Below are 25,852 nucleotides of genomic sequence, written 5' to 3'. Positions count from 1 at the left end.
CTTCTATAAAAGGAGCAGTATAGTTTGGGGACTGATCTGTTGGAGAAAAGGATCTGGGGGTCCTGGTGGACAGAAGGATGCCCCTGAACCAGCAATGTGCCCCTGTGGCCAAGAAGGCCAATGGCTTCCTGGGGTAGATTAGAAGGGCTGTGTCCAGCAGGTCAAGAGAGGTTCTGCTATCCCTCTGCTCTGTCCTGCTGAGGCCACATCTGGAATATTGTGTCCAGGTCTGGGCCCTTCAGTTCAAGAATGACCTCAAGGAACTGCTTGAGAGAGTCCAGCACAGAGCTGCTGCAGGCAGTGGAACATCTCCCTATGAGGCCAGGCTGAGGGTGCTGGGGCTCTTGCGCACAGGAGCCCCAGGGTGCCCACACTGCTGTTGATAAAGATGTGAAGGGCTGGAGCCAGGCTCTGCTCAGGGATGTCCAAGGACAGGACAAGGGGCACTGGGGGCAAGCTGGAGCAGAGGAAGTTCCATGGGAACAGAAGGGAAAACATTTTCCCTGTGAGGGTGCTGCAGCCCTGGAGCAGGCTGCCCAGAGAGGTTGTGGAGTCTCCTTCTCTGGAGCCATTCAAAACCCACCTGGATGTGTTCCTGTGTGACCTGCCCTGGGTGCTCCTGCTCTGGCAGGGGGTTGGACTGGAGGATCTTTGAGGTCCCTTCCAACCCCTAACGTTCTGTGATTCTGTGTGAAACAAAAACAAATCAACAAATCAAGCTCAGAGTCACAAATAGAGAGTTAGGCTTCCAGAACTCCTTGGAGCTGATCCCAGCCCTACCCTTGGTCATTTGTGTGCCTTGCTTTACCCTGGAAAATGAGGATATTGACATTCCCCCATTCAGAAACTGAGGTATTTACATTGTGCAGGGGTGCAGCTGGAGTGTGTAAAGTGCTGTGTGACACTGATTTACACCAGTCCATGAGAGATCTCAAGCAGGCTTTGCTGTTACTGTTCTGGGGAATACAAAACATGGCAAAAAAAAAATTGCCTGATAGAATGAGGGCTGAAGGGTAGTGCTGCAGGTTGGTTTATTTAAAGCAGTAACATCAAAGCAAAAGGTCTGCTGATTCAGCTCATAAAAATCAAATATCAAGAAAGAAACAGGGGGGTGGAGGGTTGGGAGAAGAGAGGAAGAAAAACAGGCAACCCAAACCCATCCTAAGTGCACACAAGACAGTCTAAACTCTGTCAAGAAGCATTTGCCAAGCCCCTTGTGCTTAATGGGGGGAAAGTCTGTGTGGAAAAAAAACCACATCTGTGGTAAGTGGAAGGACAAAAATTGAAGAAAAGGCATCTCTCTTCCATTTCTCTCTCTTGGGTTGAAGCTTCTGGGCCAGCCAGCAGCTTGGGAATGTCTTCATTTACAGTATTCCTTCCTGAAATCTGCAAGCAAATTGAAATGAAGGTCAGTGCCTGAAGAGAGATTTCAAAGCATCCAAAGCAGCACACAGCGCAGTACGGACTTAGCCACACAGTCACCAGTGACCACTGGCAGTCAGCCCTGTCCCCAGTACCCTCTGCACAAAGCCCACAGTGAGAGTTCCTGTGGCTAAATCACTGCACAGATCACCTCTGCAGAACACGGGCAAAAAAATATCCTGAGGACCAAATCAAGGACAGCAGGTCCAAGACAACTCATGGACTCTCCAGACCATTCCCTTCTTGATCTTTTAGTCACATTTATTGTATTCTAAATCCTTATGAAAGGAGTCATGGAACCTACCAACTGCTTCCAAGCACTGCTTGACAGAAGTGTGACCCTGCATAAGAGGCATCATGCTCAGGATTAATGCTCGTAACACTCAGGATTAACATTCATGACAGCCAGGACTGAAGCTTGAGGAGGGCAGATTTAGACTGGAGATTAGGGAGAAATTCTTTCCAGTGAGAGTAGGGAGACACTGGAACAGGTTGCCCAGGGAGGTTGTGGATGTTCCCTCCCTGAAGGTGTTCAAGGCCAGGTTGGATGAGACCTTGAGCAGCCTGGGCTGGTGGGAGGTGTCCCTGCCCATGGCAGGGGGTTGGAACTGGAGGATCTTGAAGGTCCCTTCCAACCCAAACTATTTGATGAATCTATGAATACTGGATAAGAAAAAGGAGATTCAAGCCCTAGGGAAGGAGAGTTGTTTGCTTTTTTTGGATGAAGTAAGTGACTGCTCTTTACCCAACTCCAAACACTCTTTCCTGCCCAGTGTTTTCTTCTCAAGCACCATGCCAGGACATTTTTGAGCTACATCTCCCTCTAAGGTTACAGCACAGCCTGCGCTCTTCCAACCCTGCCAAGCATTCCTTTTCTTCCAAGAAAGAAAAAAAATTCTACTTGTGCCACGCCAAAAGCTTTCAAAAGCCTAATCACTGCTTGCATCTTGTGGCTCCCTGATGAAAGGATAGGCAGGGATCTAGCTTCTCATTCCTGCTGCCATTTGCCATGGTGTTTAGCATTCCTCATTTGGCTGTGGCTTGGTCAGCTCCCTGCTAAACTGTGTCCTTCCCTCCTCCCTCCTTTAACCCATCACAAGGTTCCTGCAGCCACCAATTAGGGTGAAGCAAATGATCATTACCTTTGTCTAAATCGATGTTCTTTGCTGGGAAGCTTCTGGCTTGCTCAGCCTTCTCCTTCAGGATGTTGTTTTTGTAATCTGTGTCAGGGAGGAGGAGTGGAATTCAGACAGCCATTAGGACATTAAAAGAAAACAAAGCTGTAGAGCCAAGGCAGCTATGTGATCAATCCTTCCTTGAAGCACTCTAGGCCTGGGCTCTCATGATCTCCAGGAGTCACTCATGGACTTACTCAGCAGGAAAAGGAAAGCTGCAAGGACTTCATTTTTGCCCCTGGCACTAATCAGTTATGCATACTTCAGCTTCCAGCTCCTCATAGGTACCACAGACTCATCCAGCCAGTGTCAGAAAGCTCTGGATTGTCTATTTGCAGCTCACCTGAAGATGACTGCTGCAGCTACTCAAAGAATTTGCTCACAGCAGAGTTCTCCTGAGGCACAGAGGAGATGGACTGGAGACCTGCCTTGGTTCTCTTTCCTATACAAACTGCTGGAATTTGAGGAATCTTCTTCCCTAGATGCTGTCTTGCTCTCATCCCACATTGGTTTGCACTCACTTGAATTTGCCTTCCAGGTGCATGTCAAAGAACCCCCCCAAAACTCCAGGTGAAACAGAAGCAGCTGTGCCTGGTTCCTGACCAGCCTCATCAATCTGCCTCCAGTTAAACTCCCAAATCAGGAGTGCCCTCCCCAGCTGCAGTCCCTCTGCTTGCACTGCCTTGGGGGCTGAGATTCTCAAAGCTGCCATTTAAAATCAGGAGCTTAAATCACTTTGAAATGGGCATCCAAATGCTGCCAAAGCATCCTCAGTTCTAACAGGTTTGGAGCTGCTTTGGGGAGAGTTGCAGCTGATGCATACCCAGCCTGATGTCTTCACTTTTCTGGTGAGTCAGATCTGTGGTGTCAACTGTAAATTCTTTGAGGTTTACATCCTTCCTGAAAGGGAAAGGTCAGTGAAACATGGCTGCTGGCACAGCTCCTTTCACACTTTTTCACAATTGCTTTCCTAACCCCCCTAACCTCCCCTATGGGGACAGGCTGAGAGAGTTGGAGCTGTTCAGCCTGGAGAAGAGAATGCTCCAAGGAGACCTTAGTGCAACCTTCCAGGACCTGAAGGGACTACAGGAGAGCTGGAGAGGGACTTTTTAGAAGGAGTGCTAGGATGAGGGGCAATGGATTGAAGCTTGAGGAGGGCAGATTTAGACTGGAGAGTAGGAAGAATTCTTTCCAGTGAGGGTGGGGAGACACTGGAACAGGTTGCCCAGGGAGGCTGTGGATGCCTCCTCCCTGAAGGTGTTCAAGGCCAGGCTGGATGTGGCTCTGAACAACCTGTGTTGGTGGGAGGTGTCCCTGCCCATGGCAGGGGGCTGGAACTGGATGAGCTTTAAGGTCCTTTCCAAACTAAACCATTCTGTGAATCTATGAATTGTTGGGAAGCAATGAATGAACTCCACCAACAGCCTTTGCTTTACCTGGCTGCACTCATACTAACCAGGTCCTGACTGCCTTAGGCTCTCAGTGACAGCTGAAGGTTGGTCATGAGCTCATCTTTACACCCTCCAATCCCAAGTAACAGACCCTGTAATGATACTTACTCTCCATATTTCTTCACGTTGTACTCATAACCTAAACAGGGGGAAGCAGCAGAGTGAGCAGTGGGACCCAGTCCAGCCAAGCCCTCCCAGACACCACCACCAAGGAAGTGTTCACAGTGTCTATTTGTGCTGCTGACACTGGTCACCTCCACAGTCCCCCAAGGCACAAGAATCCAGGAGGGTTCACCTGGATGTGAAGCACCAGAGGTGGAGCACCTCTGCTGTGAGGACAGGCTGAGGGAGCTGGGGTGGTACAGCCTGGAGAGGAGAAGGCTCTAGGGGGATCTTAGAGCTGCCTTCCAATAGCTGAAGGGATCCTGCAGGAAGACTGCAGAAGGACTTCTCATGAGGGTGTCCAGGGACAGGACAAGGGGGAATGGTTTGAAGCTGAGGCAGAGCTGGTGCTAATCCCCTGCCACACACACAAGGATGAATGTGGCACTGCAAAGAACACACCAGAGGGGGATCCAGGAGAGGATCACTGCATTGTGCCTTGCAGGAGAGGATCCAGGAGAGGATCACTGCTCTCAGCACTGTGCTTTGCACTCATTCCTTGCCATCAGCCAGGGCTCTGCTGCCATGGGATGCCCCTGTAAGCAGCACAGGGCTTCTCCTGCACTCACCTCTCTGCCGGCGCTTGCGGGTGATGAGGACGACGACGATGAGGAGGATGATGAAGAGCAGCAGAGTTGCCAGGATGTAGCCCAGCTGCTGGAAGAAGTGCATCCGGCTCTCAGGAATGATGACATTTATGACATTGTGGCCCCTGACAACATTTGGATCTGATGGGAGAGAAAGGGAAGCAGGTTGGTGATTTTCACGGCATCCAGAGCAAAGCACATTCACACCTGGCACCAGGAATGGACCCAAAACGTGGCCAGAGAGAAACTCTTCTGACCTGCAGGAAGGGAAGGGCAAATGGCTGCCTAATTTACAACCTGCTGCACCTTTCACAGTCTCACAGTGTATCAGAGGTTGGAAGGGACCTCAAGAGATCATCAGGTCCAATCCTCCCTGCCAGAGCAGGATCCCTTAGGACAGTCTGCACAGGAATGCATCCAGGTGGGTTTGGAAAGTCTCCAGAGAAGGAGACTCCACAACCCCCCTGGGAGCCTGTTCCAGGGCTCTGTCACCCTCTCTGTAAAGAAGTTTCTCCTCCTGTTGAGGTGAAATCTTCTCTGGTCAAGTTTGAACCCGTTGTTCCTTATCATTGTGAACCACCCAAAAGAGCCTGGCCCCCTCCCCTTGCCCCCCACCCCTCAGATAGTTATACACACTGATGAGATGCCCTCTCAGTCTTCTCTTCTCCAGACACTTGGCAGAGGGAAGATGCCTGTGCTCTTCCCAGGACCATTGTACTTCCCAGGAGGAGCATGAAAAATTCAGTGACTGCAGTGGTCGTGGGAGTTAAGTTGTTGTTGGGCTTGCTGATCTTCAAGGTCTTTTTTCAACCTTAATGATTCTGATTCCCTTCCTGCTGCCTGTCTAGGGTTAGGGTAGTCATTTATTGAGGAGAAAGAAGCCACACTAGACAGCCCCAAGTCTTTCTGCAGGGTAACACAAGCCTCCTCTGGGTCCCTTACAACACACATAACCATGTTGCTTCGACTCCAGACAGCTTAAAGCATGAAGCAGCCCCTCCCTGCCAAGGGTTGTAATTTACAGAGTGGGAGGAATTTGCAAAACCAAAGAATGAGTTTCCCTTTAAATGAAATTAAAACAAAACAAAAAAAATCAATAAAATAAATAAAGAAAGAAAAAGCAGCACACACACACCAGAAATAAAGCCAAGATTCCATTCCATTTGTGGGTGCAGCAGCTTTGCATTTCCACAGCGCAGCGAAGGGGAGCTCAAAACCTTTTTAAGTAGAACATTTTTGCAGCTCTCAGATAAATAGGTCAACTTTTTACACACAGAAAGAGGAAGAGACTTTTCTCCTTACAACAGGGAGAGGAATGGACGATTCCAGCCCAGGCACTGCAAATCCCTGAGGCACACTGTGCTGGAAGAGGCTTTTCTCTTCAGAACGCAGCTGAAAGTGACACTTTCTCCCCCTAAGCAGGGAACAATCACAGAGAACCAGTGTGGAGGTCTGGCCACCATTCTCCTGGATGTTTAACCTGTAGATTAGTTAGAGGCAATAAGGGGAAAGATGAGGGGAAATATCCCAAAAGCCAGAGCAGCACTTAGCAGATATGTTCTCATGTGAGAAACGTTGAGGTTTGGAGCTGCTGCCATGGTGACTGGGTCCAGGTTGTCAGGCAGTTTGTTTTCAGCACTTAAAAACACCAACCCAGCAGCAATAAAATCAAGTAACATACAGAGAATGGGTTGGGTCGGAAGGGACCTTCAAGATCATCCAGTTCTAACCCCTCTGCCATGGGCAGGGACACCTCCCACCAGCACAGGTTGTTCAGAGCCACATCCAGCCTGGCCTTGAACACTCCCAGGGAGGGCACATCCACAACCTCCCTGTCCCAGTGCCTCCCCACCCTCACTGGAAAGAATTCTTCCTACTCTCCAGTCTAAATCTGCCCTTCTCAAGCTTCAATCCATTGCCCCTCATCCTAACACTCCTTCTAAAAAGTCCCTCTCCAGCTCTCCTGTAGTCCCTTCAAGTCCTGGAAGGCAACTCTAAGGTCTCCCTGGAGCCTTCTCTTCTCCAGGCTGAACAGCCCCAACTCCCTCAGCCTGTCTCCACAGGGGAGGTTCTCCAGCCCTCTGATCATCTTTGTGGCCTCCTCTGGACCTGCTCCAGCAGCTCCAGGTCCCTCTTATGCTGGGGGCCCAGAACTGGATGCAGTGCTTGGGGTGGAGATGATTGTGGACACTTGGAAAGCAGAGCTGACCATTTGCTAATGCTAAGAGCAGTGCTAGAAAATACAGAGGTTTCACTGGGCAGCCCAGCCCTGCACTCCAGCCACACTCCAGTTTGTACTGGCACTGCTAGATGCCATGTGCTGAGCACCAGCACTGTGGTTTTCACCAGTGCTGAGCTAAAAAAATAGCAACCCCCCCCCAAAAAACCCCCACTTGCAAAGCTGCAAACAGTACCAGTGACAGCTCTGCTTTCACTGATCTCTGCATCCTGAAAGGCTTCTCCAGCAGCTGCCACAATGAGAGGGTAGCCACCAGAGCAGCAAACATAACTAGAGGCTATTCCTGGCTTGTTGCTTTCCCACAACACTGTGAGGCAGGGTAGGAGCTGAGTTAAACTGTAGTCAACATTGGGGAGGTCACTGTAACAACAAACAGTGGAAAGAGAGGTTCAGTTACTGTGGACCTCCTTTGGTTTACTCAGTCAAGCAATACTAAAAATACCTCTCCTGGTGCTTGGACAAAACATCAGTGCAGCAGCAGGAAGGCAGAAGAAGATATCCCAGTTCATACCTGGGGAAACTGAGGCACAGAGGAACTGTTGAGACAGGTGATGAATGTCTGCTCCTGGAATAACATCACCAAGGTGGTGATATCACAAAGGCTCCTCATCCTAGGCTTACAGGAGAATTCAAGCTGAGGTGATGCAGGTTTGCTCTGTAGCCAAGATCTGATCTGTCAGTACATCTCAGCATGGTCCATCTGCCTCCAAGCCACTCACACAATCTGGTACTGGAGGAAAGAAGGCTCTGGAGAGACCTCAGAGCAGCCTTCCAGAACCTGAAGGGGGCTACAAGAAAGCTGGGGAGAGCTTTGACAAGGGCTTGTAGTGATAGGATGAGAGGGAATGGATTGAAGCTAGGAGAGATTCAGACTGGAGATTACGAAGAAATTCTTTCCAGTGAGGATGGGGAAACCCTGGAACAGGTTGTCCAAGGAGGTTGTGGATGCCTCCTCCCTGGAGGTGTTCAAGGCCAGGCTGGATGAGGCCTTGAGCAACCTGGGCTGGTGGGAGAGGTCCCTGTCCTGGATGATCTTTAAGATCCCTTCCAACCCAAACCATTCTCTGGATCTATGAAAATGATTTCTAACAGTGAGGGGGGAAAAAAAGAGTTAGACCAGAAGTGCCTTTATTCTTCTGTTGGGAGACATGGAGAGCTCTCCACCAAGACAGCCCCCTACAAGTGCTGGCTCTGTGGCCCACTGGCTCTTCAAGCTGGCAAAGGACTGGGGATGTTTTATCAACAAGCACAAGCCACAAGAGATGCCAGGCCAGAATCACTTACTCCAAAACTGCGGAGTGAAAATGCTCTGCATTAGTAGAAATCAGCCACGTTTGCAGTGCTGAGATGGAGAGCAGAATGGAGCTCATGCTTACATTCAAAACAGGAGGAAGTTTCCTGTCTGGAAATGGCTCCAGGCCTTGGAGCTGTGCCAGAAACTACAGCTGCTTGCTCCAAAAAGCTCATTGGGTTGCTTTGGTTATCTCCTGATCTTTCGTTTTGGCTTCCTGATCCATCCCAGAAGGGTTCTATAGGGTTTGCCATGGAATGGGGCAGTATTTCAGCCCTTTCCTGCTCTCCAGAAGCAGGGGCCTGTGCCAGCAGGCTCCCAGCAGCAGTGGGTTTGGAGCAGGCACTCCGGATGTCTCAGCTCCTTCCACGTTCCCACCGACTCGGCACATTCCTCTGTGTGGTGCTCTCAGCCCAGCTGAGCCTTCACTGCCCACAGGGGACACAGCTAAAGCTGTTCCTTCTGACACTGCAAGGGGCTTTGCTCAGGAAGGAAAGTTCCTGCAGCACTGCCAAACCAAGACAGCCCTGGCAGGTTGGGTTACTTGCAGGTTCTGTCCAGCTTCTGAGCAGGTAGGCAGCTCTTGGAGAGTCCAGTGAAGAGCTAAGGGTGATGAAGGGACTGGAACAGCTCTGCTGTGAAGAAAGACTGTGAGCCCTGGGAGCCTGTTCCAGTGCTCTGTGACCCTCACAGTGAAGAATTTCCTCCTCATGTTGAGGTGGAACCTGCTGTACTGTAGTTTATATCCACTGCCCTTTGTCCTATCACAGGGTGCAACTGAGCAGAGCCTGTCCCCTCCCTCCTGACACCCAGCCCACAGGAAGTTCCATCTCAACATGAGGAGAAACTTCTTTACTGTGAAGGTGCTGGAGCCCTGGTGCAGGCTGCCCAGAGAGGTTGTGGAGTCTCCTTCTTTGGAGACTTTCAAAACCCACCTGGATGTGTTCTTGTGTGGACTACCTTGGCTGATCCTGCTTTTGGGAGGGGGGTTGGGATCTCTGGAGGTCCCTTCCAACCTCTAATGTACCACTGTGTTACTGTGACTCTGTGGTGCTGTGATTTTGTGATCCTGTGTGGTAGTTTTAGGCTATGCCTTTAAATTCTTTCACAGATCTTGAACAGAAAGTAGTAAAATGTAAACGAATCACTATTGGGTGTAAAAAGGAAAATAATGATCTTTCTAAACAATCCCACTGGAGAGAGATCTACCATAAGATTTGAGTCCCAAAACAATCTTGCTCTCTCTCCTCACTTCCTCAGGCCGGGAGATACTAACTGGCTTCTGCTTGACCTTGGCTGCATTGTTTTGACTGGTATTAACTTCTCTGCTTCTGTCTCTCCTCTCTTGTGTACAGGGAGGTAGGGGAGGAGGCAGGGAAGGGAGAAGCTGTTGCAGCTCCCCTGGTCTTTGACCAGGGAGGTCCTTGTGCTGTTCATTAATTGTAACTCCCTGTAAATATTGTACATTTGTACATATTCATTGCCTTCCATTGCGGATTGAAGTTTTAGCTTGTAAATCCAGCATCCATTTGCTTCCAGCTGAGCTGGTCTGGCAAATTTAATGTTGGGGAGGTAGGAGGGGGGAATTTTCAACCCACCACATTACAAAATTAATTGGGGCCTATTCAATGTGGGGCATCCTGTGATCTTCTGACCGACCCTGTGGTGCTCTGGCTGACTGACCGACCCTGTGGTGCTCTGCCTGACCGAAAGACCCTGCGGTGCTCTGACTGACCGACCGCCCCTGCGGTGCTCTGACTGACTGCCCCTGTGGTGCTCTGACTGACTGAGCCTTCGGTGCTCTGACTGACTGACTGAGCCTTCGGTGCTCTGACTGACTGACTGAGCCTTCGGTGCTCTGACTGACCGACCGAGCCTGCGGTGCTCTGACTGACCGACCGAGCCTGCGGTGCTCTGACTGACCGAGCCTGCGGTGCTCTGACTGACTGACTGAGCCTTCGGTGCTCTGACTGACTGACTGAGCCTTCGGTGCTCTGACTGACTGACTGAGCCTTCGGTGCTCTGACTGACTGACTGAGCCTTCGGTGCTCTGACTGACTGACTGAGCCTTCGGTGCTCTGACTGACTGACTGAGCCTTCGGTGCTCTGACTGACTGACTGAGCCTTCGGTGCTCTGACTGACTGACCAACCCTGCAGTGCTCTGACTGACTGACTGACCCTGCGGTGCTCTGACTGACTGACTGACCGACCCTGTGGTGCTCTGACTGACTGACCGACCCTGTGGTGCTCTGACTGACCGAAAGACCCTGCGGTGCTCTGACTGACTGACCAACCCTGCAGTGCTCTGACTGACTGACCGACCCTGCGGTGCTCTGACTGACCGCCCCTGTGGTGCTCTGACTGACCGACCGACCCTGCGGTGCTCTGACTGACCGACCGAGCCTGCGGTGCTCTGACTGACCGACCGAGCCTGCGGTGCTCTGACTGACCGACCGAGCCTGCGGTGCTCTGACTGACTGACCGACCCTGCGGTGCTCTGACTGACTGACCGACCCTGTGGTGCTCTGACTGACTGACCGACCCTGTGGTGCTCTGACTGACCGAAAGACCCTGCGTTGCTCTGACTGACTGACCGCCCCTGTGGTGCTCTGACTGACTGACCGACCCTGTGGTGCTCTGACTGACTGACCGACCCTGTGGTGCTCTGACTGACTGACTGACCCTGCGGTGCTCTGACTGACTGACCGACCCTGTGGTGCTCTGACTGACTGACCGACCCTGTGGTGCTCTGACTGACCGAAAGACCCTGCGGTGCTCTGACTGACTGACCGCCCCTGTGGTGCTCTGACTGACTGACCGACCCTGTGGTGCTCTGACTGACCGACCGAACCTGCGGTGCTCTGACTGACCGACCGAGCCTGCGGTGCTCTGACTGACCGACCGAGCCTGCGGTGCTCTGACTGACCGACCGAGCCTGCGGTGCTCTGACTGACCGACCGAGCCTGCGGTGCTCTGACTGACGACCGGTGCCTGACTGACCGACCCTGCGGTGCTCTGACTGACCGACCGACCCTGCGGTGCTCTGACTGACCGACCGACCCTGCGGTGCTCTGACTGACCGACCGACCTGCGGTGCTCTGACTGACTGACCCTGGTGCTCTGACTGACCGACCGACCTGCGGTGCTCTGACTGACCGACCGACCCTGCGGTGCTCTGACTGACCGACCGAGCCTGCGGTGCTCTGACTGACTGACCTGGCCTGACGACCCCTGCGGTGCTCTGACTGACCGACCGAGCCTGCGGTGCTCTGACTGACCGACCGAGCCTGCGGTGCTCTGACTGACCGACCGACCTGCGGTGCTCTGACTGACGACCGACCCTGCGGTGCTCTGACTGACCGACCGAGCCTGCGGTGCTCTGACTGACCGACCGAGCCTGCGGTGCTCTGACTGACCGACCGAGCCTGCGGTCCTCTGACTGACCGACCGAGCCTGCGGTCCTCTGACTGACCGACCGAGCCTGCGGTGCTCTGACTGACCGACCGAGCCTGCGGTGCTCTGACTGACCGACCGAGCCTGCGGTGCTCTGACTGACCGACCGAGCCTGCGGTGCTCTGACTGACCGACCGAGCCTGCGGTGCTCTGACTGACCGACCGAGCCTGCGGTGCTCTGACTGACCGACCGAGCCTGCGGTGCTCTGACTGACCGACCGAGCCTGCGGTGCTCTGACTGACCGACCGAGCCTGCGGTGCTCTGACTGACCGACCGAGCCTGCGGTGCTCTGACTGACCGACCGACCTGCGGTGCTCTGACTGACCGACCGAGCCTGCGGTGCTCTGACTGACCGACCGAGCCTGCGGTGCTCTGACTGACCGACCGAGCCTGCGGTGCTCTGACTGACCGACCCTGCGGTGCTCTGACTGACCGACCGAGCCTGCGGTGCTCTGACTGACCGACCGAGCCTGCGGTGCTCTGACTGACCGACCGAGCCTGCGGTGCTCTGACTGACCGACCGAGCCTGCGGTGCTCTGACTGACCGACCGAGCCTGCGGTGCTCTGACTGACCGACCGAGCCTGCGGTGCTCTGACTGACCGACCGAGCCTGCGGTGCTCTGACTGACCGACCGACCTGCGGTGCTCTGACTGACCGACGACCCTGCGGTGCTCTGACTGACCGACAGCCCTGCGGTGCTCTGCCTGACCGACGACCTGCGGTGCTCTGCCTGCCTGACCGACCCTTAGGTGCTCTGACTGACTGACCGACCCTGTGGTGCTCTGACTGACCGACCCACCCTGTGGTGCTCTGACTGACTGACCGACCCTGCGGCGCTCTGACTGACCGACAGACCCTGTGGTGCTCTGACTGACCGACCCTGTGGTGCTATGACCCTGTGGTGCTCTGACTGACCGACCCTGTGGTGCTATGACCCTGTGGTGCTCTGACTGACCGACAGACCCTGCGGTGCTCTGACTGACCGACCCTGTGGTACTGACTGACTGACCGACCCTGTGGTGCTATGACCCTGCGGTGCTCTGCCTGACCGACCCTGTGGTGCTCTGACTGACCGACCCTGCGGTGCTGACTGATTGACCCTGCAGCGGTGCTGTGACTAACCCTGTGGCACTGTGACTCTGTGATCCTTCTCTCCCCCTTACTCAGCAGAACCACTCCCAGAGGCCACTCACCCAGGGCTGGGGCAATGTGATTGGTGAGGTTCACCAGCACCTTCTTCTCTCCAGCCGGCTGGGTCACAGACACTTGGTAGATCCTGCGCTCGTGCAGGCCGCAGTAGTGGTGGTGCAGGTGGCAGGAGTAAGTGCCCTCGTCCGCGCTCTCCAGCTGTGAAATCCGCAGGGAGAAGTCCCCCAGGGCGAAGGCGGCGCCAGTGACGTTCATCTTCTGGCGGATGAAGAGGGGGCCGTAGGAGCGGCGCTCGCCCGAGGCATACAGATCGATCAGGCGGTCGGCACGGTCGTGAGGGACCCCCGGGGGCTGCCTGTCCCAGTGCACCACCTGCTGCTCCTCCTCGCTGTGCCGCTCCGTCCAGATGTGGTTCCGGTTGACGCAGGGCAGCGTCACTGTGCTGCCCTCCAGGGCGACAATCACAGGCTTCTCCCCATCCCAGTACTCGCTGGCGGCCTCGGCTGCGGGGACAAGATGTGCCACCTTGGGCAGGGCATCCTGACACACCTGGCCTGGGCTTAAGGGCACCCAGGCACACCCCAGAGTGCCCTCAGACCCTGCTAGCCTCTATCATGTCCCTTCCACAGACTGCACTGCTGGAATGGGTCCAGAGGAGGCCATGAAGATGAGCAGAGGGATGAAGAAACTCCCCTATCGGGACAGGATGAGAGAGTTGGGCCTGGAGAAGAGAAGGCTCCAGGGAGACCTTATAGCAGCCTTCCAGGACCTGAAGGGGGCTACAGGAGAGCTGGAGAGGAACTTTTGACAAGGGCTTGAAGTGCTAGGATGAGAGGGAATGGAATGAAGCTTGAGGAAGGCAGATTTAGACTGGAGATGAGGAAGAAATTCTTTCCAGTGAGGGTGGTGAGACACTGGAACAGGTTGCCCAGGGAGGCTGTGGATGCCTCCTCCCTGCAGGTGTTCAAGGCCAGGCTGGATGTGGCCTTGAGCAACCTGGGCCTAGTGGGAGGTATCCCTGCCCATGGCAGTAGGGTGGAACTGGCTTTTAAGTTCTCTTCCAACCCAACCTATTCTGTGACTCTATGAATCCTGAAGTGCCCTAGGGGCAGTGTGCCTTGTTCACACCTGCTTCAGCAGCTATTGAAGAAATTCCACCTTTAACTTCTACATCCTGGGTCAGTTTAACCCAGACCATTTTCCTTGGAGCTGTGAGTTCATCTCCTTGCTTCAGAAAGCAGGAAGAACATTCTCTCTGCAGACTAAGAATGGAATGAGAATAACAGATTTCATCTTCACTATGCTGCATCCCAAACCTCCAAGCAGGAAATGCTTTTCTACCCACAAATGCCCTAATTACTGCAGAAGTTCAAGAAGCAGCATTTTATAGTTGCTCTTGAAAAGGAGTAACAGAAGAAGCAAGACAGATGAGCAGATTGGGGCTCTCAGGCCTGCCTGGGTGTTTCTATTGCATAAAAGCTGCCAGAAGAGCAGCAGAAGAGATGCAGTTTGCTGCTATCCCCTCAGCCCTTCAAGAGCTTCCCAGCATCATCAGCCCCAGCTCCGCAAAGGTTGATTTTAATGACATGGTAGTGATGAGTGTGTGGCATGGGTGGCACACACTGCAGCTGCCAACTGCCCTTAGAAGCTTGATTTTAGAGCTGGAGTTAAGGTGTGGTAACTTGAGGAGGCTTTTTAACTACAGGCTTCTCAGGGGAAGCTCACCAAGCAATGTACAAGGCACAACTTTGTGGCTAAGATGACTGCTGATGGATTGTTAGCAGAGATGTTCTGTTGCTGGAGCAGTAATTGGGCTGCCTACAGCAAACATGGCACTGAACAGGCTCCACACAGTGTTGGGCACATGCCAAGAAAGGAGAACGCTTCATAAAGATACATAGGGAAGAAAGTGTCATAGAATCACAGCATGGCTTAGCTTGGAAGGGACCTTAAAGATCATCCAGTTCCAAGCCCCTGCCATGGGCAGGGACACCTCCCACTAGAGCAGGTTGTTCATGGCCTCATCCAGCCTGGCCTTGAACACCTCCAGGGAGGGAGCATCCACAACCTCCCTGGGCAACCTGTTCCATGTCTCACCACCCCCACTGGACAAAATTTCTTCCTAATCTCCAGTCTTAATCTGCCCTCCTCAAGCTTCAATCCATCCCCTCTTGTCCTGTCACTTCCAGGTCTTCTCAAAAGACCTTCTCCAGCTCTGCTGGAGCCCCTTCAGGTAGTAGAAGGCTGTTCTAAGGTCCCCCAAGAGCCTTCTTCAGGCTGAACAGCCCCAACTCTCTCAGCCTGTTCCCACAGGGGAGGTTCTCCAGCCCTCTGATCATCTTCATAGCCTTGTCTGGACCCTCTACAGCAGTTCCTTGTCCCTCTTTTGCTGGGGGCACCAGAACTGGAGGCAGTGCTGCAGGTGGAGTCCGAGCAGAGCAGAGGGGCAGAATCCCCTCCCTGTCCTGCTGCTCTCCCTGCTCTGGATGCAGCCCCTTCTGGGCTGCCAGCAACCATTGCTGGCTCCTGGGGAGTTTGTCACCAATTGGCACTGAACCTGAGGGCATCTGAGAGCAAACAGCAGAGTGAGCTCCATCTCTAAATGCTTTCCAGGCCTTTTGTGGCATTTATGCCCTGGACCTGCAAATGAGAATGCAGAGGCAAAACTCTGCATCCACACTACGAGCCCCACTGTGAATTCAGTAGTTCTGGTGGCCATTGGACTCCAGAGCAGATCCCTTTCTGAAAGGAACACCAAGCTGCCTGCCACACTTACCTTCCTTGGTGACACTTAGCTGGATTTTCACAGTTTCATATAAGTGGCAGTAGTGATGGTGAAGATTACAAGAGTAGATGCCTTCATCACTCTCTGCAACACCTAGGGAAGAGAGGAGAAGTTAAATGCTTTGTACTGAGGTAATGATTGCTTCTGTCATTTTTCCTGCCTCCCAAAGTCTTGTCTGGGTGCAAAAGGTTCTTGATATAACCTGGTTCTAACTCATCCCTATCACCAGGGTGGGCTAAACAGAGCCTAAAGCACCTAATGTAACGACTTTATTCATTTATTGGGATGTATTTGTATTAATAGATGGAAAGAGAGCTGGGTTAGGTTTAGCTAAGAGCATGGCTGACAATTTTGGGCTTACTAGGAACCAAAACACAGCCAAAGGTCCAGAAGAAGCCCAAGTGACTTTCAGGCAGTGAGTTGTTTCCAAGTCTCTTGAAATGGGACTGTCTCAAAGGGAACTTAAACACCATTGCCAGTGCTTCAGAGAGCCTCATTGACCTGGTACTGATCACTTTCTAGAGAATGCTCTGTGAAACATCCACTTTCCCTGAAAACCACAGCTCAGGGAGCCAGGAACCCTCCCCTCTGCAGACAGCACAGGGCCCAAAGGCGCTGCTCAGTACCTTTGATCACCAAGGAGAAGTTGCCATCCGCGAAGGCGTTCTGGGGCATGAGGATCCTGCCCTGGTTGTAGGAGCTGTAGACACGCTGATCTCCAGCTGAGTACATGTCACAGAGCCTCTCCATCTTGTTGTCTCCATAGTAGGTGCTGAGCACATCCCAGTGGACCACGCGCTGGCGGTCGTTGAGCCGGTCCTGGGTCCACACCATGCGGTGACTCTTGCAGGGCAGCACGGCCTGGGAGCCCAGGGCAGCACTGATGTTGGACACTGACACTACCACGCTGGCTGGGTTGGAGGCATCAGCTGGGACTGAGAGCCAGGAGCAGAGAACCAACCAAAACAGATACAAGCAGAGGTAGAAGGTGAATGAAGATGACAGCAGAGCAGGACTCAGACCGGCTCTAGAAGCTCTGCACACCTGCTACCCAAAAGAAACTCTAAAGGTCAACAGAGAGCTTTCTCGTGGAGAAAGTCCAGTTCTGGTGACCCAGGCATAAGATGGACATGGAGCTGCTGGAGCAGGTCCAGAGGAGGCCACAAAGATGATCAGAGGGATGGAGAACCTCCCCTATGAGGACAGGATGAGAAAGTTGGGCCTGGAGAAGAAAAGGCTCAAAGGAGACCTTAGAGCAGCCTTCCAGTACCTGAAGGGGCTACAGAACAGCTGGGGAAGGACTTTTGGCAAGGGCTTGGAGTGAGAGGACGAGAGAGGATGGATTGAAGCTTGAGGAGGGCCAGTTTAGATTGGAGACGAGGAAGAAATTCTTTCCAGACACTGGAACAGATTTCCCAGGGAGGCTGTGGATGCCTCTTCCCTGGACGTGTTCAAGGCCAGGCTGGATGAGGCCTTGAACAACCTGGGGCTAGTGGGAGGTGTCCCTGCCCATGGCAGGGGGTTGGAACTGGACGACCTTTAAGTTGCCTTCCAACCCAAACCATTCTATGAATCTATGAAACACACCAGAAAACCCTTTAAAAGCAGTGACTGCATCCAGGGAAAGCAATATCCACAGTGTCTGCCACCAGGATTGTAGGATCTGACCTGCCCTCCCCTCCCTTCCTAATCCTAACCCCCAGTTTAATCAAAGTTTAGAGACAGTGGCTCATGAGAACTTCCTGGGGAAGTCAGCAAGGAAACCCTCAGTGCATGTCATGGAATCTCATTTCTCCTCATGTGACAAAAGCAGGCAGGTATCAGAGATGTCACTCACCTGAATATGAATGAACAGAACCTGTCAAAGCAAAGGGAAAGAATTGTTACTGACAACAAAAGGCAGGGAGGTGACAAAAAGGCTCAGTCAGCAGCCACCTCCTCTGTTGTGACTCCATCTATTCCTCCCTTCCCTGACAATTCACTGCTCCAATGTGCAGTGTGCTGAGCCTACCTGTGCAGGGAGGAGGGAGCTGACCTGGCTGCTGTACTTCACCCTGATGCCCCCAGCCTGCTGGCAGCACTGTGCTGCACAAACACCACCGCAGTCTGGGGCCATGCCCCCAGGCTCTCCTGCTCTGAAACGCTCCAGATGTAGCTGCAGCTCTGACTCAGGTCTGTACAGGAAGAGCTTTACAAGAACTGATCCAAGGCCTTTGTTTCTGCCTTGCTCTGCTCCAGTCCCCTCTGCTTTTTGTGTAGGAGGAGTCTAGGAGGTCTCCTGACATCAAGCTCTGAGAGCCCAGCTGAGCTTCCCAACACAATGACATCATTCATCTCTCTACCCAGTCAAGCCCAAGTGGGCTCCAGCAAGCCCATTAGATGTTTTGTCTTGCTAAGGTCATAGGCACAGTGTCCTCCAAACAAAGGCAATGATTTTTTTTTTTCCCAGCCCTGGAATTTATGCATTTCAAAATAGAATAAATTAAGTCCAGGCTGGGGCTGGTTCAACCATTCCCCCAGTGCACGAAGTGAAAATAAATTCAGTTCCATTCCATTTTCCTATCACAAAACACTGAGCAGTAGCACCAGAGAACTGAGCAGCAGCATCTGTTGAGCCACCACCAGCTCAGAGGCTGACTCCAAATGTCAGGGTTGTTTTGGTTTTTTTTCCCAACATTTCTAATCTCAGCTTCAGAAAGAGAAAAAAAAATCTCAGAGAAAGCCTGTACTGGATAGAAGAGAGATCACACAGAGAACATTTTCATTCCATCATTGATGCTCTCCTCTAACAGGCTGCAAAATGCCTGGTGGTAAAAACACAAGCAGCTGCCAGCCTCTGCCTCTGCAAGCCAAGGACTTAGATTTAGCTGAGGACAACACAGCAATGTGATGAAGCTCTTCCACAGCACCAAATCAGCCTTCTCCAGGAGAAATCCATCTCAGCTCTCAGCATCAGTGTGACAAAGCAGTGTCCCTGTGTCTGGAGGGTGCTGCTTTTCCTGCAGCCAGGGAACAACACAGCAGCACAACACCAACAGCAACTGGTGGCTGTGCAGCCACTGCTCCCAGAGCCTTGGCCTTGCATTTCTGCTCCATAACAGCAAATGGATCTGGAGCTGTACAAACATCCTCTCCTGGCTCAGCCAGAGGAATGCCTTCACTTTTCTCCTTTCCTCTTGCAAGTTAATGTAAAAACCACTGAGCCCAAAGGCAGCATCATAACTCTGACCAAAGTATCCACCCAAGGCTTCCAAATGTGCTCTGCTCAGCAGCCTGCTGCAGACCTGAAATAACAACAGCACCAACCCCTAGGGCTGGGACCTTTTAGATGCCCTACTGGCATGGGAAGGACCACCCAGGTCCTATCTCTCTGTCCCACTCACAGGGCCCTTTTGCCAGGCTAGGCTGCTGGATCCCTCTCAGCCAGCACTTCTCCAGCACACTTCCCAACACAGCAAAACAGGGAAGTGGTGAAGCTGTCTGTGATGGAACAGCCTTTGGGTAAGGAAAGTTCTCATCTTGTGGGGTTCATCTCCACTCTCAAAGCTTCTGCTAGCAGCTCCCTAAGAAGCATGGCAGTTACCCTCCAGGGAATTCCTAGGGCCGCCCCTGAGTGTCCAGGAGATGTTGTTTCCTGTTGGGAAAAGGGAAGAGTCTGTTGATGCCTTGCCTGCTCTGTGACTTTGCCCAGGGCTAAAGGGATGTTGTGCAGTAGAACAAAAGCCATCTGAGGTGAAGATGTTGATTTGGAGTTCAGCACAGAGATGAGACATGGAAGAAAAAGGGCTTTTCACTGAACACTCACACACAGATTCTGGGCAGAAGTTTTGGGTCTAAAGCCTGCCCTAGGGAATAGAATCATAAATTATTTAGGTTGGAAAAGACCTCTAAGACCATCATGTCTAAATATTAACCCAGCACTGCCAGGGCACCACTCAACCATGGCCCTCAGCACCACATCTCCACAGCTTTGGAACCCCTCCAGGGATGGGGACTCCACCACTGCCCTGGGCAGCCTGGACCAGGCCTTGACAACCCTTCTAAGGAAGAATTTTTTCCTCATATCCAACCTAAACCTCTCCTAATGCAACTTGAAGCCATTTCCTCTTGTCCTGTCTCTTCTTACCATTCAAAGAAGTCAAAAAGACAGTGGCACAGCAGCCAAGTAGTTGAATCATCATTCCTGGAGGGAGCTGAAAGCTGTGGAGAGGTGGTGCTGAGGGACATGGCTAAGCAGCAGTCTTGGGTAGCACTGGGTTAATGGTTGGCCTTGATGATCTTGAAGGTCTTTAGCAGCCTAAAGAATTCTACGAAAGGAAGGTCAGCTCTTTCCAAGAGGCATGGGACCTCCAGAAGACAAAGGAGGAGAAACCTTTTGTTCTGACTTCCCAGCATTGCTGGAAATCTGCAGATGTACATCCAGCCATGGATGAGACTCCAAGTTATTTGACAAGGCTGTAGATGAGATCACTCAGAAATCCAAGGAATTTGGAATGTCTCTGATCCCGTGCATGTCTGGAGAAGATGGAATTTAACCCAAGTGACCTTCAGTAACCTGAGCACAGAGCAGTGGTTAAAGCCTTTCTCTCTTCTCAGTCTCTTCCCTCTGCTCTGTGAGAGCAAAGGGGACCTGTTCCCCAGCCCTGCTTTTTCAAGTCATTCTTTGTGCAACACAGCAGCTGCTGAACAGAGACAGAGAGATATCCACAACCCAGCACAGCTCACAGCTCATCAGCTACAAGACTGGAAGTGAGTCACACTTCCCAACCTGCCACTGTAAAAATCAAGGAGGATTTCTGCACCTTGTGAAAGCTCAGACATTTGCAGTCACAGGAGTGCAGGACCTGGGACCTCAAACCCACCAAACAGCTCAGCAGCTGTCACCCCAGAACTCACTGTTAGCTGTCATTTCTGAATTCCCCTTTCCAGGTGATGGATAATCACTTTGTGCTCTCTGTGTGATGTACCCACAAGAAAATCACAACAAGGCAGCTATCAGCTGTCCCCTGGCAGGCTCTGTGCAGGCCTCAGCAGGATTCTGCTGCTCACACAATACAGGAAGAAGAAAGCAGCCTGCAAAAGCATTTCCTAATCCCTTGTTAAAGGCAGAGCCAGCTCTCACTCCTTGAATCCTACACACTTCTCAAGTGAGGAATTAAGTCATAAAATCTGCAGGCAAGCTAGAAGTAAAAGCCTCAGGCTCTGAAAGACATCTTAGGCACTCTCCAGGCAGTGTCCTTGGAGCAGCTGCTCAGAAGGCTGTCTCTTGGGCCTTGCCACAATACCACTGCTCTCCTCCTGCAGAGGGTCTGCTTCACAGGTAGGAGCAGGTCCTGAGAAAACTACTGAGTTCTGCCTCTTCCTGGAGGATGACAGACTGCCAGAGCAGAAAAGGAGACTGCAGGCACTGGAAGTGCAAGACCTGAGTGCCAAGTGGCACAAACACTCCATGGGACATGACAACACCAGCAGTACCTGCAGTGCTTCTGCTGAACTCAGCAAGAGCCTTGCCAGTGATGTCAGCAGAGAGAAGCTGCCTGGAGCAGTGCCTCAGGAGGCAAGGAGCATCACTGAAGTCCAGAGTGCAGCAGTGGGAAGGAAGTAGAACAAAGAAGTGACTGGAGAAATGAGTGCCATGATCCACCAGGTGTGTGGCTTCAAACAACAGCCTCTGAGGGTGACACTGGGTGCATCAAGAACAGTGTGGCCAGCAGGCCTAGGGAGGTTCTCCTCCCCCTCTCCTCTGCCCTGCTGAGACCACACCTGGGATACTGTGTCCAGTTTTGGGACAGGGATCTGCTGGAGAGAGTCCAGTGGAGAGCTACAAGGATGATGAAGGGACTGGAACAGCTCTGCTGTGAAGAAAGACTGAGAGCCCTGGGGCTGGTCAGTCTGGAGAAGAAGAGGCTGAGAGGGGATCTGATCAATGTCTATAAGTACCTGAGGGGTGGGAGGCAAGATGAAGGTGCCAGGCTCCTTTCAGTGGTGCCCAGTGACAGGACAAGGAGCAACAGGTACAAGCTGGAACCCAGCAGGTTCTACCTTGATGTGAGGAGAAACTTCTTTACTGTGAGGGTGCTGGAGCCCTGGAGCAGGCTGCCCAGAGAGGTTGTGGAGTCTCCTTCTCTGGAGACTTTCAAGACCCATCTGGATGTGTTCCTGTGTGACCTGCCCTGGGTGGGTTGGACTGGATGATCTCTGGAGGTCCCTTCCAAGCCCTACCATTCTGTGATTATTCCTCTGCACACCTTCTCTACCAGCTCCTTTTGCCTTCTGAGATAGGAAGCAACATCACCTTCACATTAGGGACACAGAGGGATGGCCTGGGACATGTCCCTCACAAACTCTGCATGTGTCATGGCTCCTGAGTCCCCCCATAAATCCCATTGGCCATGCAGGGGATTTAAAGGTCTCTGCAGAGCCGTTACACAGTATTGCAAAACCAGCAGCCTGTGCTCCCAAGCTGTTTCCAAATCCTTCTGGAGAAGGGCAATGGCTCCATCCTGACTCTTCAGGGAGCTGACCCAGCAGCTAAGAGGCCATTGTGGTTTCTGATGCAGAAGCATCAGGGTGACAGCCACACCAAGGAGCTCAGCTCTCCTCTGGTAGCCAGTTTTATGAAACTCAGTGGACAGGAACCACAAATAACCTCTGAGCCCATCCCAAAGAGGCACAGGAGGGAGATAGTGGGGGACACAGCTCCACCTGGACATCTCCCAGCCACTACTTGTCACTGCCAGCCTGGAGCTGCAGAACTAAGCTTTGCACTACACCAAAGTTCCCCTCACAAAGCCAACTGATGGCCAAGCCAGGCTCTGAGCTGGGCTTTTATCTAAGGCTCTGTCTTTGTTTATTTTTTTTTTAAAGCTTCCTGGGAAAACTTTCTCAAGAGCAGAGTTTTCTGCTTTCTGTTAGGACTGGAGAGCCATTAACTCCCTCCAGTCCTGACAACTCCACCACCTCAGTGCAGGTAGGAACATGCCCATGAATCTGCACAGAGCAAGAATGTGCTGCCTCTGCAGGAGGGCAAAAGCCCTCTGTCTGCACAAGAAACCAAGCTCCATCTTGGCTGCTGCAGCCAGGAGCCCTCTCAGCTTTGCCCTGACTTTCTCACAGACAGCTCAGCTTTATAAACCCTTCTCTGCTTTGTGTACTTCAGGCTGGCTCTAGGCCCACAGAATAGTTTGCAGAGCCATTCCGAACACACTGCTGTTCCTCCCTGCAAGACATTAACACTTGAGGGTGTGGTTCCTCTCCAGAAGGGATCATCTCAGCAGCTATGGAAAGGCAACAGATTTCCTCCTTTCTGCCCCCTCCCATCTTCACTCATTATGTAATAATGTGTGGGGACAGCAGGACTCAGCCATCAGGGCTGTCTGGCAGAGGGACACTTATCTCTCAGAAGTACAGCTGGAAAAAGGCTGTCAGGGCTAATCCATCCTTAGGTGGGACACTGTTGCCTCTCCACAGCTCCACCACTGCTCTGTAGCAACCCAACCTGCTCTTCCTGCCCTGGCTGCTCCCCCCAAGCTCTGCCAACACCACAAAATCACACACTGGGGAGTAGCTGGACTGGTTGGTGCTTCTGAATCACAATATGTGGTCTCTCCTCCTTCTCCAGCCTTAGCCCACCCTCACACACAGTTTGCTGAGCCACTTGAACTCCTCTGTCCCTCTGACTGATCCCATGCATTGCCAATTCCTAAACCTAGCCTTGAGGCATTGCAAACCTGGGGTGACATGGAAATTAGATTAATTAAGCACTGAGAACCCTTCAGCTTACTCCACCTACCTGCTGAGGAATTCTGAGAAGCTCAGGCTAGCCACAGCCTCTCATTTTCAGGACTGTGAAGAGCAGGGGACTCACCAGCCCTCCCCCCCCAAAAAAAAAAACCCTTGTGCTCCTCACTTCCTGTCAGCACCCTGAATGAAGTCTCTCCATCCTGTTCTTCGAGCTGTAGTTGGTCCTTTGCTCAGAGGTCCCTTCCTTAGAGCCCAAAGATTTTCCAGTGTGGATTTACTGGGATTTTGCAATTAATCCTCCGATCTTCTCCTGCCATCCAAGCCTTCCTGGGGATTCTCTGTTTACCTCAGGGCCAGGCTCTCAGGACCCTGAATTTGCTTTTAGCTCTTACAGAAACCTCTGTGATGAAAGCAAACCTACAAACCATTCTGTCACTGTAAGCTCATCAGGCTTCTCCTCATCCCTTTCTTGCACCTTACCCAAAAGTGAATTCCTGTGTCTCAGTCTTTATGCTGACATGGGAGGAAAAAAAGACTCCACACACTGATTTTAACCCCATCCTGAACACACTTTCACACACACACACCCTGCAGCTGTTTCTGCCTCTTCAAAGGTATAAAATAACCTCCAAAGCAGCTGTTTCTGCCTCCTCAAAAGCAGAAAATAACCTCCAAATCTATCTGTGCAAGCTGTACTCTACTCACATTCAAGTTCACTGGGTTTGTATTTGCTGATCAAGGTAATTGAAAGGAAAAAAACAGATTGCACAAACCTGCTGGAGCACTGCTTAACCCAACCTCAAACCCTTCTCTCCCTTCTCTCCAAAAAAGCAAGAGAAATCCACCACTCCCTCCCCCTCACACTGCAGAAACTTAGAAATCTGAAGGAAATCTTACAAAGAGAACAGATGAAAAGCTTGCAGCTAACCAGCCCCAACCTCTGGAGTGGAAATCAAACTAAGTCCCATCATGCTGATCAGCCAGGAGCTTACTTTGCTGAAGCAAAATCTGCCACAGGAGGAGTTTTGTTAGCTGCTCCATTTCTTCTTCCTCTCCTCTCCGTGTTTTCGTCCCTCTTGAAAAACAAGTTGAAGACTTTTTTTTTTTTTCTCCTCCACTTTTTTTTTTTTTAAACTGAAAACCCACTATGACCTCATCAATTTACATCCAGAAAGCTGTGGACAGCAGCTCATATTCTCTGCAAGCATTACTCCACCTCCCAAATTCCAACTCCCCACCTCCCCGAGCTCTGCTCTCCTCTGCGCTCCACACTCCACCTCCTCTCCCCAACGCCTTCTGCAGGGCCACTACAAACTCTCCTCTCTCCCCTCCCTCTGGGACCTTCTGAGCTGACTTTGATGTCCAAGTTCTACCAAATAAAGCTGGTCCCACACAGCTCTGGGCTCACAAACCCATTTTTCTCCCTCCCCCCCCCCTCCCCCTGGGGATGGAACTAATTTGTGCTTTACTGGATCCAGCTGTTTCTCCCTTTGTTTGACACTCACCCAGCTGGCTGCTTGAGACTGGATTTATTCTGGTGCCTTCAGTGGGTTTTTGATCTTTGCCTCCTCCTTCAGGCTCAGGCAACAACCTAGAAAACAAGATTGACTCTGTCCTGTGATTTGTGAGTGAGGGCTTAATGGCAGCTACCTTAGCAAAAGGAAAAGAATGACCAAGGCTGAGCTTGTGGAAGCTTAGGGCAGTGCAGGCAAAAGAGCCTAGAACACAACTGAAAACCTCAGGATGCTGCCACAGAAGCTGGGGTCAGATTGAGGATTTCTGCTTCCAGCCCTTCACACAAGATCTGAGCTCTGCTAGCAGCTGCTTGCCTGGCACCAAGACAAGCAGCCAAGAGGAGAAGCTGGTACCTCTCTGCTCCCAAGCAGCCCAGAGAGGAGCTGGTACTTAGCTGCTCCTCTTTGCCTACTCACAAGGTAACATCAGCCCTGAGAGCAGTGCCAGGGCACAGCAATGCCAGGGCACAGCAATGCCAAGCTTTGCTCAGGGGAATGACTGTTAAATGACATGAACCAGCTCCTCAAGCTTGAACTGATGTATTTAACTGTGTTTATATAACCCCCAATTAGATCAGTTACTGAAAACAATCAGTGCCAAGGAGCAAGGAAAGCAGCAGTAAATTCTGAAGCTCCAAACACTGCTTCACAAAAGGGACTCTGCACTCACAGAGCAGTTAAAGCTCAGCTTGCTTTACTTTGCAGCTGCAGAGCAGAGACAGCCTTTATTTGTTGTTGTTGTTGGTTTATTTTTTCATTTTAGAGTACTACTTCTTCTCTCAGTGAAGAAACTTCTTCCCTGAAAGGGTTCTGAAGCACTGGCACAGACTCCCCAGGGAGGTGGATCAATCCCCACCCCTGGAGATGTTTCAAAGCCA

At 52.0% G+C, this 25,852-nt stretch overlaps 1 protein-coding gene across 1 annotated transcript; it reads right to left on the bottom strand.

Annotated features, from left to right (window-relative positions):
* Positions 1–1,360: 1,360 nt before the first annotated feature.
* Positions 1,361–24,501, bottom strand: MXRA8 (matrix remodeling associated 8). Its single transcript, XM_054395032.1, has 10 exons — positions 24,453–24,501; positions 17,555–17,575; positions 16,344–16,652; positions 15,709–15,810; positions 12,977–13,435; positions 4,780–4,938; positions 4,157–4,187; positions 3,421–3,497; positions 2,565–2,642; positions 1,361–1,386 (listed from the first exon to the last, which is right to left on the bottom strand). Exons 1-10 carry the CDS (start codon positions 24,499–24,501, stop codon positions 1,361–1,363), a joined length of 1,311 nt encoding a protein of 436 aa, XP_054251007.1.
* Between the last annotated feature and the right edge of the window lie 1,351 nt (positions 24,502–25,852).

This window comes from Indicator indicator, chromosome 32, assembly GCF_027791375.1.
Source record: "Indicator indicator isolate 239-I01 chromosome 32, UM_Iind_1.1, whole genome shotgun sequence".
Taxonomy (NCBI): Eukaryota; Metazoa; Chordata; class Aves; order Piciformes; family Indicatoridae; genus Indicator; species Indicator indicator.
Note: the sequence above shows the minus strand (reverse complement) of the source record. Positions and strands in the feature narration are given on the sequence as shown.